Source organism: Arachis hypogaea, chromosome 7 (assembly GCF_003086295.3).
Source record: "Arachis hypogaea cultivar Tifrunner chromosome 7, arahy.Tifrunner.gnm2.J5K5, whole genome shotgun sequence".
Taxonomy (NCBI): Eukaryota; Viridiplantae; Streptophyta; class Magnoliopsida; order Fabales; family Fabaceae; genus Arachis; species Arachis hypogaea.
Genome location: NC_092042.1, coordinates 56092094 through 56110658, shown reverse-complemented (window position 1 = coordinate 56110658; position 18565 = coordinate 56092094). Strand labels below are relative to the sequence as shown.

The following is an 18565-nucleotide window of genomic DNA, read 5'->3' as shown; positions in this document are numbered from 1 at the left end:
CGAAGAGATCAGGCTGATAGCTTTGGCAATTCCTTTAGTTTATTGTATTTCTTCCACTTTTGCATGCTTCTTTTCCATCCTTTGAGCCATTCCTGTCCTGTAATCTCTGAAATCACTTAACACACATATCATAACATCGAATGGTAATAAGAGAGGATTAATATTAGCAAATATAAGGTCAAAGAAGCATGTTCTCAATCATATCACAAAGTTAGGAAGGAAAAATGTAAAACCATGCAAATAGTATGAATAAGTGTGCAAAGGCTTAATAAAAACCACTCAAATTAATACAAGATAAACCATAAAATAGTGGTTTATCAATCATCCTTTGCGTTCACCTGAAGAATGAGAAAGGCGCTAAAGAAAAGAAAAAAAATGGTCGTTACTCTGAGATTCAATAGGGGCTCTTTTTCTTTCTTTTTCGTTCTTCCTTTCTTTCTTATTTTTTTTTTTAATTTTTAAACAACATATACATGAGTTCTTTCTTTATAATTTTTTTAATTTATGCTGTTGCTAATTTTGTTGATATTATTATTGTTGGATTGTTGATTTATTTTGTGATTAGATTTATAGTGTAATCAAAGTGATAATAATGAGGCAGATTTATTTTGTTGTTATGGTGTAACTATGGTGTTGATGAAATGGGGTTTAATTTTTTTTTTAGAGCTGATGATGATAGTAGGATAGGATTTGGGATGGGTGAGAGGAAGGAAATTGGGGGTGTGGGGGGGGGAGGGGGAGAGACGAAGAGATACTAGGAGTGGGGTGGGATGAGGTTTTGTTTTTTTATATTATTTTTATTAATAGTTAAGGGTAATTTGGTCAAAAAATATAATTGAAGTAGAAAATGACGATTTTATAACGTTTGTAACGTTGAGGATGATTTTAATAACAAAAAAAGGTCGAAGACGATTTTAATTTTGACCTCAAACCTTAAGGACGAAAAAAATATTTAAACCTATATAAAACCTTATTTTAAACTTTTATTAATTACTTTCTAAATCACGAACTTTTTAATATTCTATTTTTAACTTCAATATTTTATAAAATTATATTTAAATCCTCACTTATTTTCATATTTATAAAAATAACCCTAATCTTTTATAAAATACCTATTTTTACCTCTTCAAAAATACAATCTAATTACTAATCTTTCTCTTATACCAAAACCGAAATCTTTAACCTTTCTCTTTTAAAATATTACTTGTATTTTAATCCGTTTTTGAGTTTTTCGATTACTGATTTTTCATAACTTTTAATTTTTCTCTCTCGATCATCAAACCCCACCAATTTTTATTTGACCCTCAACGATATTCCAACCCAAAAAATTCCCAAACCAGTTCGGTTCCTACTGGTTTTATCATAGTCAAGCCATGAACTTCACAAATACATTAATATATTGCGAAAATTCAACATAAACTCAACCAAACTTAATCAATAATCAGTCACAACATTAAATCACCTATTCAATACACATTTAATCATCGAGAATTATCGAAATTCTACCTTCTTAAAAATCAAAATACTCAAAATTCCGAAAAAAATTTTTGACCGAATTGCCGAAGAAAAAAAATGTTAGAAATCGATTCTTCTGCCAGGAACACCAAAGAGTTGAACTTTAAAAGAAAGGAGAGGTATATCACCGTCAACTTTAATCGAACAAAAATGACACTAATACATAGAGAAAGAAAATACAAATATTTTTTTGAATTAGATTTTTAATTGAAATTACGGATCATAAAAAATCAAAGTCAAAAATTCATAAGAGAGTCACGGTTCTCTCTTTTCTTTCACGATCCTTTTCTTTCTTTTTTGTTTCTCAAATCATTCGGTGATGAATGAAAGAGAAAGAAAGTGATTAAAGGCTAAATGGTGATGATTATTGCTCTAATTAGTTCCCCATAAAATAAATTTGCCAACTAATAATATATATGGTACAAACACATACTTAATTCCATTAGCACATTTTTTTTTTCTAATTGGTTCAGTCGAAATGAATGGAACTAATAAAAAAATGATGACATTTTATGAATGATTATTGGCTAGTATCATGGCTTGGTTAATTATGGGTTGGGTGCCGTGTTTTGAAGTTGTTGATTTAGCGGTTTAAGTTATAAATATTTTAAATAGGTATTTATAAAAATTAAATATATTAAAATATAAGTAATAATATATATAGAGTTAAATATATATGAGTTATTAATATAAATGATATTAGTAACTTGACGATGAAAAATATTTGATAAAGCATTAGTAATTCTAAGCTCATTAAAAAATATCGATAATTACTTATATCAACAAAAGTCAGACTTAATAATAATAATAATATTATTATATAGGTTCCATTATAATTATAGCAAGTAAAATAAATAAATAATATAATAATAAAATTATATTACCATTTATTTTATTTCGGGATTTGAAGTCGGCTTATCAAAATAAAACTAATTACTTTAAAATATTATTTTAAAAAAAATTCGCGTTAGTGCAAAAATTAGAGTTGTTACAAAGTACGTTTACTTATTTAGAAACCGCACAATTCACAAGAGTTAATCCTAGTTGATTCGATGTCACTTATCAAGTCTAGTTTCAAAATTTAAATAATTGTGAGAAGGAGTTTTCAAGCTTAATTCCAAAAACCAAGTTTTCTAATATGATAATTAGAATTTTGTTAAGATTAGAATTATTTTTCAATAGATTTAAACCCTAGTGGTGAAGAACAAAAACTCCTTCTTAAGAAAACATCAATGCATTAATAAAAAGTAGAAAAGCTATAATATTAGTCAATTAGAATCAATAGAGCTCCTAACCTTAACCTAGCAGATTAGTGACTCATGGTAAGCTTCAAAATCAAAGACAAATTGAAAAACGGAAAAAAAAAGATCTTAGATGAAAGCTTTCAGAATTTCTTATATACTAAACCTAAAACCAAACTTAAGAATTAAATGAAAACTTTATTAAAACAAAATCAAATCAAATCTTCTGCAATTATTCTTCAATTCTTATTGTGATTCAAATCCATTACTTCGTGATTCAATCCTTGTGCAATGCAATGTGGGCTTAGAGTGGCTTCTTCCTGCTTGTGGGCTTTGGTGTGTTACATGCCACTAGTTTTGACAAGCTCTAGAGCATCCTTCTTGGCGTGTGGCACACCCATACCTTGGCATGTTGCACGCCAACTTTTAACAGTCTCTGGGAGCGATCTTCTTGGGTGTGTGAGATGTCCCTACCTTGGCGTGTTGCATACCAACTTTTAACATTGGATGAGGCTTTGAAGGCGTGCAGAAACGGCATGCCCTTGTTGATTGGTGTGCTGCACGCCATGAATTCGTGTAATCCTGGAAGTCATCCTTGGGTGTGTGACACGCTGCCTTCTTGACATGTTGCATGCTAACTTCAAGCTCCATTTGAGACCTCTTTCTTGGATGTGTGGCACGCCCAACTTTGACGTATTGCACGCCCACTTTAGTGCTTGAAAATACCTTGAATTTGAGCCTCTGAAAAGTTTGCCCAGTGTGCCACACCCTTGCCTTTGCGTGTGGCATGCCAGCTCCTTGAATTGTCTCCTCTTTGGGCGTGTGGCATGCCCCCTTGCCTGGCATGTTGCACGCCAGCTCCAAACTCATTCTTGGGAGCACATTTTTGGGCGTGTGGCATGCCCCCTTGCCTGGCGTATTGCACAGCAGCTCCAAACTCATTTCTAGGAGAACATTTTTGAGCGTGTGGCACGCCACCCTCTTGGCATGTTGCACGCCAACTTAAGTCTTAGATTGTCTCTTTGAAGGCGTGCCAAAATGACACACCCCTAATGCTTGGCGTGTTGCACACCACAAAATGGTGGTCCTGGAGGGTGCTTCTTTGGCGTGTGGCAGGCCCTATGCTTAGCGTGTTACACACCCCCTTCCTTGCTTGGCATGGGAGGCTTTCTTTTAGGTGTGTGGCACGTCCCTTGTTTGGTGTGTCGCACGCCCCTTTGTTGCATAATCTTGGCTCTCTGGAGGTTTGGCCCAGCGTGCCATGCATTAGGATTGGCGTGTGGTATGCCAACTTCTCGTATTTCAGTTATGTGGGTATGTGGCACGCCTTCTTGTTGGTGTGTTGCATGCTAGCTTCTCTACTTCCTAGAGGGTGCTTTTCTTGGCTTTTCTTTGGTTATCATTCACCTACAATTATCAAGAAATCAAAGCACTCAATGTACCAATTGAATAATATATAAAAGCATATGATTATCAAGCAAAAGTCATCAATTTTCTCAAAGAATTACCAAAAAAAAGTACTTAACATGCTTATGCATCAAGGTTAGTGTTGTTTTCTTTGTCTTTATATTAGGGCATGTATGTGAAGCCATATTTAAGGTACTTTTATAGAAATAACATATGTTAGATGGATGAATGTATTGTTAAGAAGGGTTGATAAGGTTCGATTTTAGGTATTAGTTAAATTAAGTTCGTAAGTAGATGTTATTCATTTTGTTTTTATTTAAAGTTGTTAGGAAGATGTTGGATGATTAAGTTATTAATTATTTAAGTAAATGTCATTATTTAAGTTAATTTAGTAACTAAATGTTTGTTAATTTAGTTATTAATTAACTAGATGTTTATTAATTTACTAAGTAAATATTTCTACTTATTTGTTAAATTTGTTTCTACTTATCTATTAAATTAGTTATTAATGAACTAGATGTTTAGTATTTTAGTTATTAATTATTTAATACAATTTTTTTATGTAAATTAAGTTATTTATTAAGCACATGTTTACTAATAAAGTTATTAAATTAAGTAAATATTTTTATTTAAGTTAACTAATTAAGTAAGTATTTTCACTTATTTGATAAATTTGTTTCTATTTATCAGTTAAATTAATTTCTTATGTGAATGTTTATTAGGAATTTTTTTTATGTGAACTTTGATAGCTTTAACTTTATAGATTTCTTATTCAAATTTTTATTTTTTATCAGAGGCCTCACCTGCTTTTTCTTAGACGAGTAAGTCACACACTTGCCACATCGGACACCATTGTCCCCTACTTGGGGAGGCTGGCTTCGGCGACACAGTGTCTTTCAAGAATTTTGTATTTGACAACTCTCCGAACACGGCATTCGTGGAGCGCTGATGCCCGAAGACGCACACTTTCCATTATCACCATCACCCTACAGGATGTCACGTACCTGATAAATCACTATTTTATGATATATTTTGGACTGAATTGAGTGGGTTTTTGTCAACTATTCTCACACTTATTCATGTAAATTGCATGTTTTTCATTACCTTCCTAATTTTTGTGTTATGATTGAAAACATGCTTCCTATGCCTTAAAATTGTTAAATTTTAATTCTTCTTTATTACCATTCGATGCCGTGATGTGTTTGTAAAGTGTTTTCAGATTTACAGGATATGAATGGCTCAAAGGATGAAGAAGAAGCATGTTAAAATGGAAGGAACACAAGAAACTAAAGAGCTGAGAAGCGAGGAGCGACGTGCACACAAAGCTGACGCGTGTGCGTGATTTGGAGCGTCTTTCAGCGATGCGTACGCATGACTGACGCATACGCGTGACCAGTGCAAAAGTTCAGCGACGCGTACGCGTGACAGAGCATCACATGATGCACTTAACAGAACTTGCTGGGGGCAATTTCTGGGCTGATTTGGACCCAGTTTCAAGCCCGAAAATACAGACTAGAGGCAGGGGTGAAGCTGAGACTGAAGACACTTCACTTTTCACTTTAGTTTTAGTTTTAATTTTGAATTCTAGAGAGAAAAACACTTACTTCTCCTAGGGTTTTTGACATTCGTAGTTTTGCATTGACTTGGATCTTGAGAGAGCTACTACTACCTTCAAGTGGAGATATTGTCGTTATAGTTTCCTTCCCTATTACTTCTACTTCTTTTGTTTTTCCATTTAGTTACTTTAAATTCATGTTTGGATTTTGTTATTTTTGAATCTATTAATGCAATGAATTATTTTTATGTTTAATTCTAGTACGTGTTTAATTCTGGTTAATTATTGTTCGTGCAAATTTTGATTTAATTAATTTCATAGAAGAATTACCATGTCTTTTATTTATTCCTATTATATGTTATAGAAAATGGCATTCATGTTAATGACTTAAAGCTCTCAACTTGGCTTAGGAGTTGATTAATTGGGATCCCTTGAGTTGTGATACTCAAGTGTTGATCTGTAATTAGGAGTTGCTGGCTAACTCAATTTTCACCAACTCTAGTCCTTCCCTATGAAGTGACTAGGACTTGTGAATCATAGTTAGTGACAACCACTTGAATTTCCTTCGATTGTTAGAGGATGACTAAGTAGAAGCAATGAACCTTTACTATCATACTTGGGAAAGACAATAAGGATAGAAACCCCAATTATCTCCCCTAAGCAAGGCCTTTTATTTCAAATACATAACATCTCTTGTTATTTTCTCTTTGTGTTAAATTCCAGTTATTTATTTTTTCATTCTCAACCTCAAAAATATTCAGAAAAATCCTGATCAATAATTTGCATCATTGTGTTAAATCTTAGGGAAACGACCCGAGATTCTACTCCCGGTTATTTATTTTTAATTGTGACACATTATAAATTGATAATGGAATTTTCGTTTGTTAAGGCTGTACTTACAACGTTTTTTTATCAGAAATTCTTAACCGGCATTTTTTCACCCATCAGTACTACCTTGGGTTACATGCGCATGGAGAGCCAGTAGGTGGGTGTTCCCATGATTTTCACACATGGTACGGGACAGAGACTTAGGAGTTGGTGGAGCGGGTACTTAATGCTAGGCCTCCTATTGTTTAGCAGCAGGGTATGTAGAGAAAGCAATCTTTCTCCCTCAAGCTGACATGGCTTCGGGAGCGACTTCGGCAGATGTCTTTTACGATGATCCAGCCATCCTTTGACAGTACACGATGTGCTACATTATGTTGTTGATTGGAGGTTACCTGATGACTAGCAAGTCAAACAATCAGGTCCATCTCCGGTGGCTGCCACTCCTTGATGACTTCCAATTTTCAACCTAGACTAACGCAAAATTTTACTTCTAATTTTAAACTCACGTAACACCAACAATTATTCACATTGGTATTATTTCAGTCTAAAATAAAATAAAAATTAATATATTATTGTTATTATTTAAAATATATATTTAATTATAATTAACAATTAAATGCTATTTAATTTAAATTAATAACATAATTTTAAATATAAATATAAGAATTTAAAATTTGCATAGTTTGAACTATATCCATTTAAATGAATTTATAAAAAAAAATTAGAATTTCAAAATTATTTTTAACTTAAACATACTACAAGAAACATGCCAAATAGTGGCAGTTTTTTAGGAATTTACGATAATTTTTAACCGCTAGAAAAAGAAATTCCAGCGATTTTGCAAACGTTGCCTATTAGGGTGGGCATTTGATTTTGTGGCAGTTTTGAAAAATTGCTGGCACAATCGCGGAAAATCAGATAATTAATTTTGCGATGGTTGCAGAACCGCCGCTATTTGGTAAATAAGTTTTTATTGTGGCAGTTTTTAACCGCCGTTATTCTGCACGTTGGTTTAAAAAAAATTGTGGCTGTTTAAAACTACCACAATCTGTTATATATGATTATAAAAATAAAAATTTTAAAAGTCAAAACACTTTGAAATAACCTCCTTTTTATAGGTGAAATACCTACATACACTAGAAAGTTTGTGAATTTTATCTACATAACAACAATCAGCAAAAGAAAGACAAAATGCTAATTTAACACATCAATAAAACATCTACATAAACATAATCTTTAAAACTCAACAGATTACAAAAATCTAAAGAAAGCACTGCTGAATTCTTCACTTTCCATGTCATACTTCTCAATATCTGGATATAAAACAATAATAAAGAACATCATATTTCAGATCATCTCTCAAAGAACAACGACTGACACAATGTGTTTGGCAAGCAGGGCATTCATTGTTCCTGAGATAATACATGAACGATGAGCTGCATACAAAGATTATATCCTGAGAAACAAAGAATGAATTCTCAAATCTCTACTTTAATTTATTTTTCAAACAAAATACTCCTTGAACCTTCAAAACATTGTCTTTGTGTAAAAATTTAAGTTTTATTTATTTTTCAAATTTTTAGAGAAGTTTTCATTTATTTTTTATATATTCAAGTGAGGCATGCTTTTGGCATGACGCATCTCACATAAAATAAAGCAACATAACCATTTTACCACTACTACATTCATGAAATATGTTATATAATTCACACAAAATCTAAAAAGATCTTTGCATACCTTTAGTAAATGGGTACTTTACTACAACAAACCAACTTATCATCCTGGTACACTTACTATGATTAAATGTGTACGCCAAGTTTTTGTTGTGATATTTAAAAGACACACCTCCCTAAATAGATCTAAGCTAGTATTGCCTGAGCACACCACCTGAAGGATGTTGATGAATGATAACAGAAATTTTATCATGCTTATATGTTATCTTTTTAGTACAATGCACCTATTTTCAGTTCTGAAAATAGTGTATTGCTTTTCCGTGCGACCACATATGGAGCACTTGAAAATTTTCAGGGTTATGCCTTTCTAACGTCAATATTGGAATTTTCTTTGATTGGGTATGAGTCTATAAAATAGATTATTCAATGAAACTATGCCAGAGAGATTAAAGTAAAAGATAATTTTTTTTTAAAAAAATTGTATTTTGAACCTTTTAGTACCAACATAGGTTCAAAAACAGAAATAGGTTCACTAAGACAAGTCTTAATACACACTAAGTATCCTTTCAACTTTGGCTTAAGAACACCTAATTTTTCAGGTCTAACTAATAGTATTGGTAGCAGATGTTTATAACTCTTATGTCTCAGTCAATCAATTGAGCAAATTGGGAAAATCTTGAAAAAAGGAAAAAGTTGTTTGCATACCTAGGATAATTGGATCATCTAACTTCTCAATTCTCTTGCGATTCCGTAGAGCTACAAAAGCATCATTTTCTAGTGATTTAAGCATGACAACACCATGACAGTCTAGTAACTTAATGATTTTGTCCAATTGAACATCTTGCATCGATCTTGTTAATCTAGGAGTAGCACTAATATTAACAACATGAGCTCTCTTCAAGCTATTAATAAGACTACTCTTGCCAACATTAGGCAGCCCAATTACACCTACTGTAATAGTCTTCTTGATCTGCAAAGGCAAAGAAGCAACAAATAAATAATTACTATAAGAAAAGCAAACAATAAACTTGATCAGAAAGTTACAAAAACTATTTAAATCTACAACAAGTTTAAAAAAGTAGCAGAAGAATTAGCAGGTAAAACACCATATACTATAGGGAGGGAAAAGGGGGTACAGGCACAAGCTATATGAAAACAAACACGAGTTAAGTTATAGAATCTCATGACTTCTTGTGTAATTCTTCAAGACTTTAATGAGTGTACCGACTCCAAGACAATCACTTGTTTGTAAAATATTACTTGGTTTTGCTGCCTTTGATGACTTCCACCCTAGTTTTGATCTCTGCTCTTGGGTGCTGCACTTGAAGGCCACAGTAGGCAGTTCTTCTCTAAGGTACTTAAGCCACTTTTCAACTGCTTCTCAGAGAACAAGATCTAAGATAATACGATGGTTGACACCATGGTTAAACCACACAAAACACCACAAATTAGCAAAGAAGCATCAGTATAATTGTTGATGGTTAGGTCCTGCTTAAAGTACAGATTCCAGTCTTACCATCAAGCTTATTGGGATTGTTTCATTTGTCAACATTTCCTAAAAGATGGGAAGAAGAAAATTACCATTTTTATTCAATAGTAACACTAGGTGCTTATCCGGGCCAGCACTCATCACCATCTTTTTCATATTAGTGCTGCGAGTACCTAAAAGCTCCCGGGCATCAAGGACTTCTAAAATAACATCAGAGGCTTAAAAAACTTTTAACCAATTCCTTGTAAAAGGGTTTATCTGTGTTATCTGTGTATGTACAGGATTATGGGCATGTCAGAATAATGAAATTTAATAAAGCAGTTAAAGACAGAAAACAAGTAAATATTAGGCTATAATACCAAATTGTTAAACAATTTCTGAGCAAAAGGAAATATGTCGGTTCTTCCCATATGCGGCACCGATTGTCTGAGCTTGCCCTTCTGTTTCAGTCATACGCCATCATCTTTTAGTAAACCCAACTTCCTCATTCGAGCCTGAACAATTGTTAACCATAGTAAGAATACTCTTATGCAATAGAACATCTTCAACTTTATCTAGACTAACATCATGTCCAAAATTGAAACAAAAACAAATAGAATTACAAGCGTACCCAATAATCTCTAAATAACCATATTTCTGAATCACTTCTTTTAGCATATACAATAAAAGTATATATCGCTTAGACTCAATCAAATGATTTAATCAGCATCATCATTGTCGTCAAAATATTCATTTTTACTATCATGAATACCATTTGGGCAAATTTAAAAAGAAAAAAGTGGAAAAAACAAATGAAAACAAATAAAATCCCACTTTGTTTCTAGGAACAAAAGCTAGGAGTTTTGAATTTCATCCAACAAACCATACATACATGCATAGAAAATAAATTTGGTAAAAACAACAAAAATTTCTAAAAAAATTTCTTTTGAGGGCATTCATTGATTTGATTCGAAAAATTCTTTTTAAACTTGCTTGAATTGTTTTGTGGAGTATAGAAAAGAGATAGAACAAATAAACAAGTGATATTTGAGCCTTTAATGTGTGGTTGCATATTATAACCACAAATTTTTGTTCTTGAGTGCTATGCTCCTTCTATGATTGTAATATGAGATTTGCTTAATTTTTTATGTCCAATATTTGATGTTTGGATGCATTTAGAATGATTCAAGCCATTGTTTGAATTTAAACCTTACTCACCCATATAACCTTACTCTTATATATACCATTGTGAACCACTTTTGAGGCTTATAATCCCCTTTTATTCTAATTTTTAGCACATACAAACCCTTAAGCGAAAAATCATTAATGTCCTTGAATTGCATCTTTGATTAGCTTGGGTTAATGTATATTTATTATCTAAGTGTGGAAAAAAATTGTGGAAAACTTTGGTAAAGAAAACGGGTATTCATGAAAAAATTTGGGAATGGATGCATTCATGCCATCAATTGCTTTAACCATATGCATTTATTTTGTATATACATATACATATATATAAATTTTGCATAGATATACATATATAAAATGAAAATGTTCCAAAAAAAAGGAAACAAAAGTCATCCTAAAGAAAACAATATATATATATATATATATATATATATATATATATATATATATATATATATATATATATATATATATATATATATAAGGAATGCATATGAGGATTATATGAGAAAGAATGCATGAATGTTTGAAAAAAAAAAGAGTAATGGGTGGTTAGATTGCATTTTAGTAATTAGGTTGATATAGGTTAGGTGAATACTGAAGCTAATCAAAGATTCAATCTATAAGTTTAATTAACCATATCTATCCTACCTTGATCCTAACCTCATTACAATCCTCTAAAAACCTTATGAAATTTGTATTCTTGCATAAAAAATTTGTTGATTGTTAGATGAAGAGAAAATCCTAGAAATCATTATTAGAGAAGAATTGAGTGGGTAAATCCTAAACACTAAGCTCTTAAAGTGTATACACATTCGGTGAAGGTTCGATTGCTCAATTCTATACATCCACCTCTTATTTTGTGTTATCTTGCAAGTGGCTTTATTATAAAACTCGAATCAAACCTTTGAATTGTGATTACATTGCAATATCTCCTTGTTCTAGCCCTATAAGTCTACATGCTTACTTGAAATTTTGTTTGTTTATTTTTGCCAAATCAATAGGATATTATAGTATAGATATAAGTAGATAGCATCTATTAGTATAGTTATATGCATATAAAGTAGTTTCATTCAATAAGTTGTCTTCCTTTTAACCCTTCTCCTTTTTTATTAGCATGAGGACATGCTATTGTTTAAGTGTGGAGAAATTGATAAATTCATATTTGATGATAAATTTTGTCTTGAATTCAATAAATTTCATCACATAAACTCACATGTATTCACTTGAATATCATGCTTTTGTAGTTTCCCTCTAAATTGTACCTAAGTGTAAAAACATGCTTTTTAGGCCCCAAAAATATTAATTTTAATTTTCTTAAATTCTATTTGATGCCTTGATATGTTTGTTAAGTGATTCCAGGTTTAGAAATTAAGGATAGACTGGAAGAAGTGGAGAAAGAAGCATGGAAGAGTAGGGAAATCATGAAGAAGTGGAGCTTGGAATTTTAGCACGCCCACGTATGCGTCAGCTGAGTTTCGCATCGTCCACGTACGCGGACCACTTGCCGCATACACGAGAAGACAAACACATGTCTCATTAATGGAACACATGGGGGGCGATTTCTGAAGCTCTTTTGGCCCAGTTTCAAGCCCAATTCGAAGAATAGAGGTTGGGGATGAAGGAGACAAAGACACAACATTCTATAATGTAGAAAATTAGATAATTTTTACTTTTAGAGAGAGAAACTCTTCTTTCTCTCTAGGTTTTATTGTTCTTTGATCAACTTTTGCTTGAATCCATGGATTAGATCTTGTTTACATTTAGTTTTTATTACTCCAATTATAGTTTCTCTACTTTACTTTTGCTTAGCAGTCTTGTAATTCAAGTGACCTTGGTTTATGATTTTGGATCTTGTTGGATTTGATTTCTAGTTAATGCATTGAGGTTTGTATGTTTTATATGTGTTATTTGATTTACTATTGTTGATAATTGACAGTGGGTAGTTTTAATTTAAGTTGATTCCTTAACTTTATGATGTCTTTTATTAGTGCTCACCAAGTATTTGTGAAAATGCAACTTATGATTATGGAGTAGATTTCTATTCTTGGCTTTGGAGTTGAGTAATTTGAGACTCTTGAATTTTCAAAATCTAATATTGATTGGTAATTGAAGGTTGCTAGTTGGCTTGAATTCCACTAAATCTAATCTTTCATTAGGATTTGATTAGGACTTGTGGACTATAGTCAATTGTGCTCACTTAACTTTCCTTCAATGTTAGAGGATGACTAAGTGAGAGCAATGTACACTTACCATCACAATTGAGGATGATAATGATGATAGAAATTCTAGTTCTCACTCCTAGCCAAAACTTTTTATATTGATTGATTGTCATTCCTTTTTGTTAGCTTTAATTTCCTAGCTCTTTTAGCTTAATTTTACCTTCATTAGTTATATGCCCTTTTATTGTTATCATTTCACTGCATGCTTGTTAGTTAGTCAATTACTTGATTGGTAATTCTAGTTGTTCCAATTTAATTGTTACTTGTTCATTGCTCTTAGTATTTTGCCACTTTACTTTTTTCGCAAGCAATTCAAAATCCCTAAATTTCCTAAACAATGATGTGCATTCGATGGCAAGTCCTAGAAAAAACAATCTGAGATTCTACTCCCAGTAATTGATTTGATTGTTGTGACATTCTTATAAACTTTTATTGGGGATCACTTCTCGGTTTAGGCTATACTTGCGACACTTGAGTTAGAAAAATCCTTCGGAATTTTCTAAGCCGACATTTATCTCACGTCAGAGATCCATGAGATTATTGATAAATCGCTATGTTCCTCGAACAAGGTTGGTGGTGGATCCCGCTTGTCGAGGTTGCAGCACCGGCGTAAGGACGGTTGTTAATCCTGCTTATGTTGAGAACAATGTGAGGGCTGAGGCAGAGTATCCCGCTCGCATCCTTTCGAGTCACAAGAGTGTGTTTGACACTATATCCCTGGATAGTGTGCCGGGCACTATATACATGGGGTACCAATTATTCGTGACCGAAAGGCAACATCCCTAGATACTTGCTTTCTGAATTACTTACTATAAATGTATATTACATGTGCTTTACTTGCTTGTATTTATCTGTGTTTTCAGCTAGAATTGAGGAGGTTCTATAGGCGGTAGCGATGGGATCGTATGGAGGATAGGTTGGCGAAGGCTGTAAGACAGCAGTGTTTCTGTTAGTCAGAAAATCCTTAGGAGTAGATAACCCTTTACGGATTTTTATTAAATATTTTTAGGTTTTGAATCTTTATATCGGTGTGAAGTTCTAGGATTGCCTTTGGCATCCCAAAATCTTATATCTTATCTATTGGAAACTGTTACCATACTAAGAACCTCCGGTTCTCATACCATATGTTGTTGTATTTCTGATGCAGGTCGCAACTCACATCGATGAGTTTGGGGATGGTGACAGGGCGGAGAATCGCTCTTTATCTTTTGTATTTTGATTATTTTGATGTAGTATCTCACTTTTGTATATTGCACTGGTTGCCTTAGAGGCTTACTTTGAGAGACAGAATATTGTTGTTTTATTTCAAAAATTCTTTTGTATTCTATTTGAGCTAGCCGACCTAAGTTCCGTAGGATGTGACTAGTCCTCTTTTGTAACCTATATATGTATATACTTTGATTATCTTTTATTTATGATCCTTTTCTTACCTTTACACATTTGTTTATCGTGTGTAACACTTCGCACTTTTGTATCTATATCTTCTACGTCTTTGAGCTTTATTTCTTTATCGAGCTTCTAGTATTATTACTTCCTTTCATATATATTATTGTATGAGTTTTAGAATTGTCATCACGCTTTGTTATCCTTTACTTTATAGCTAGAGATAAGGCTTAGGGTGATAGGGTGTTAAATCCCTCATTCAATCATTGACCCCCAAAGGTAGGATCTATGTCCGGTTGTTGAATGATGGCTTCCAAGTTCAAGGTTGAGAAATGTGGAGGATGTTGTTGTGTGTCGGAACTTAATGGCCCCTAATGTATAGGTGAGTTGGTCCGAGTATCCTCATCACTGTCTTGAACCATGTCAATAGGCTTTTCGTCTGAATCATCCTATTGCATTGCATTTTTAACTTGATCCGGTTCACCCTCACCAGCAATATCCGAAATCAGACGGGGTGACCTAACTATCCCAACTGCAACAGATGGAGAATCACCCAACAGACAAGCAAGTGCAACCACATGCATCGAGGTAGGAGGATTCGGCACTGATGCCCCTGAACTGTCGACACCATCTTCCAACTTGATATATAGCTCGTGTATTCTCACTTGCGAAAAACTTTGTCTACAATGAAACAAAACATGCATATTTTCATCGAACCCTATCACAAATGTTTCATACTTCACACCAGTTGACACAACAATAATAGAGATCTTGTAAAACAACTTCACCCACTTTGTTGCACACAGCCCTAGCTTTTATAATATACTGATTTTTAGTTCTGATAACACATTTGATGACCGGATAGAAACACTCACTGGTTCTCTATCAGTAAACTTAATACGATACCTTTTGCTTTTTTGAATTTTTCCTGAGCAATGCACAAAAACTAGAAAACTCTCCTCACATTGCATTTGTGAAAATAACACTAGGCTTCTTCACAAATATCTCGTACTGGTATTTAATTATTTATAGAGAATCCCTCCATACAGAAATTGCTACTGGATGCCAAGATTTATGCAACGCTCCATTTGCCCAAAAATCGCTAGAACCTCTTGCAATTTCCTCACAAATAGATTTCTTTAGAAGCCACTATACTCTGTAGCAGTTTCTATAAAAATGAAAAAGTTATAAAAACATGTTAAGTATTTAAAAGTTGTATTCTAGTAATTTGATTTTCAAACAATTTAATTAGGTAACTTGCCCTAACAAATAGCTAGAGCTTGACCATCAAAAATAGCTAGAGCTTGACCATCAAAAACTGAAAATTAAAGAGGTTTGCAATGTCCAAGAGACTAAACTGTGTCAAGCCCTAGTGACTAACACATTGAAGAATTTACGTCTAGTCCTTACACATACAACAAAGCTCACTCCAAGGTTCTAAGCACGCCAAAATAACATCTTTATTATTGACAGACACATTAATAGTATTTTCACTAAGACACAGTCGTTTATTTCATAGAACACCAGGTTAAGAACTAACATTTTGTAGATAGTTTCATATACAAGAAACACTGTTCACGCAAGTAGCAGTGATAGATTATGATGGATTTGCAGCAGGGGAAGGCACCCAAACAAGATTATCAGGAGGGAAAAAGTGGCACACCGGAGAGGTTCCCGGAGCGACATGGAGTACGCGAAAGGACACGTGATCGGAGTCCCACATCGATGTGTCCATGTGGCAAATAGCTGCAGCATGAACCTTGCCCCCATTGTCACCTTCTACCAACATCTCATACAAATTAACATCACTCTTTTGGCTATGACAATAGAAAACTGCATAAGGGTAAGGCATTGGGTGGCACCCTAAAACGTTTGCAACTGAAATCTCCTTCACTTCTCTGATTGTGTAGTTCTGCAGAAGAACCGTTGTGTTCGTGAGATGTGTGGTGGTTAAAACCTTGAACTGCTTGTTGGATCCGAAGAGGTAGCGTGCAAAATCAAGAAGGGATTCCAAGGAAGTAGCACAGAACTTGGTCTCTCCCTCCATGGGTTCAATTTCACAGTTTTTGAGTGTGTATTTCATGGCCTTGGCCTGTGGTGAGTGTTTTGGCAGAGAGAAGAATTTGAGAAGAGAGGAAAGCTTTTTTGATGAGAATGGAATCTGTTCCGCTTCTTCTCTTGGGAGAAACTTTGGAGATGTTGACGAATTTCTTTTTGCAAAATATATCGGCATCGTTTTCCCAACGTAGAGATCCTTTGGTGTGAAGAACACATTTAGTTCAGGATCCATAATGAACTTTGTGTGTTCATCTTTATCATGCTCCTTTTTAGAATAATGCTTTCCTTTCTTCTTATGATCATCCTCGTCATCGTCATCGTCATCGTCATCATCATCATCATCTTCATCTTCATCTTCGGAGTCTTCATCATCGGAGTCTTCATCATCTTTTTCTTTGTGTTTATGGTGATCATCATCATCTTCTGCCGCTTCTGTTTTCATTTTCAAATCGGTGCCTTCAACCTGCATAATATTATTAAGCGCAAGATCCTCTGCTGCAGACTGATGCAAATCATAGGTTACTAGCTTCACTTGATTATCCCTCTCAGTTGTTATACCTATCTTTCTTGCGCTACCATCTTTCAAAACCTGCAGCATCAGAATTACAGTTGAAAAAGAAAGTCAAATTTCTCTCCAAAAAAACGAAAGAAAAAGGAAAAGTGCTTTTAGTTCAACTTCAACAGTATCAAGAAAACAAAGCCAGATTTATTTCAAACTAAGTTTCGCTGAAACAGAGGATCACTATTTCTGAAACCAAATAATGAAGGGACCAAAATCATTCGATGCAAGATCTATAACACTACCCTTACGATAAAATTGAGTAACTTTATATATGATGATATGACTTAATTGAATAACATAGGTAGATCTTACCAAAAAGACTAGGGTAAATAGGATGAAACTCCAAGAAGCTATTCTAAGTCTCATTTCTTTCTCTTGATTTTCAGATCTTTCTTTTCTCTGTTTCTTTTTTTGTTACTACTTCGAAAGAAATGGTCCAAAAATCTGAACTAGAAAATTCAGATGCTTTTATCCCTAGATGCTTACTCCACTAAATGCTCTGTTTCCTCTTGATTTAATATTATTAATAATAGTAAGACATATTTGCATGACCGTAACGCATTTAAATTTAATAGTTCTTGGTTAGCCGATTCAAATACAACACAAAATTGTTTAAAACAATGTTGGTCATTTATTTATTTTTTAAATATTTTCAGTGACGAGAAATAGAAATCATACTTGAATCATTTGCAAAAATTAATTCTTTGCCTTTTTGTTTCTTCACTTAAATTTTGATTAACAAATATTATTATCTTGCTCTGTAATATAAATTGTTAAAAATTCAATAATATATATTTATATGTGATTTTATAAGTCAAGCCTTTATTATCACACATCTATTTTCAAAGAATCTTGTTCTTTTAAGCATAAACGGATACACCCCATGTAGCTAAGAAAAATATCATATATATGACAACAAATTAAATAATACTTTGTCATTTCTATACCGGCTTCCACCTTTCAACGTAAGATCAATATTTTTCAAAGCGAATAAGTTGATAAAGTAATAGAATAATAAATTAATTATATTTAAATTAAAATAATAAAATACATATTTTATAAAATTTATAAATTTAATGATAATTAATTTTTTATTTTATTATTTTACTAATTTTTTATTTTAGATCATCTAAATTTTAACGTAATACTACCCACTAACGAACGTTACAGATTTACAATATCAAAACTTATTATAGTCAAACATATATAATGTCAATTCTTCATCGAAATAAATATGGTGTCGAAAAAAAGAACGGATTATGCTACGTTCCACTTCACACGCTATGACTTCTCGGTTTTTACATTTGTCGGTACTACTTTTTAATTCCAGAGTGAAATGGAACTTTTTATAATAGAGTTATAAACCAGGACAATTGGGGATTTTTTATGTTAATAAATAAAATAATTATAATCATTACTGAAATAAATAATTTAAAAAATATTTATCGAAATAAATACTTCTCTCTTA

General features: G+C 32.9%; 1 protein-coding gene across 1 annotated transcript; it reads right to left on the bottom strand.

Moving 5' to 3' along the window:
- Positions 1-15915: 15915 nt before the first annotated feature.
- LOC112703144 (BURP domain-containing protein BNM2A) lies at positions 15916-17792 on the bottom strand. The gene is made up of 2 exons (XM_025754466.3): positions 17410-17792; positions 15916-17124 (listed from the first exon to the last, which is right to left on the bottom strand). Exons 1-2 carry the CDS (start codon positions 17461-17463, stop codon positions 16075-16077), a joined length of 1104 nt encoding a protein of 367 aa, XP_025610251.1. The 5' UTR covers positions 17464-17792; the 3' UTR covers positions 15916-16074.
- Positions 17793-18565: the final 773 nt, after the last annotated feature.

What these genes read in the sequence shown, in the direction of transcription:
- LOC112703144 (XM_025754466.3), bottom strand. Translation starts at nt 17,463, where the DNA reads ATGAGACTTAGAATAGCTTCTTGGAGTTTCATCCTATTTACCCTAGTC. An exon ending in TATTTACCCTAGTCTTTTTG is followed by an intron (nt 17,125 to 17,409) that starts GTAAGATCTACC and finishes CTGATGCTGCAG; the next exon opens with GTTTTGAAAGATGGTAGCGC.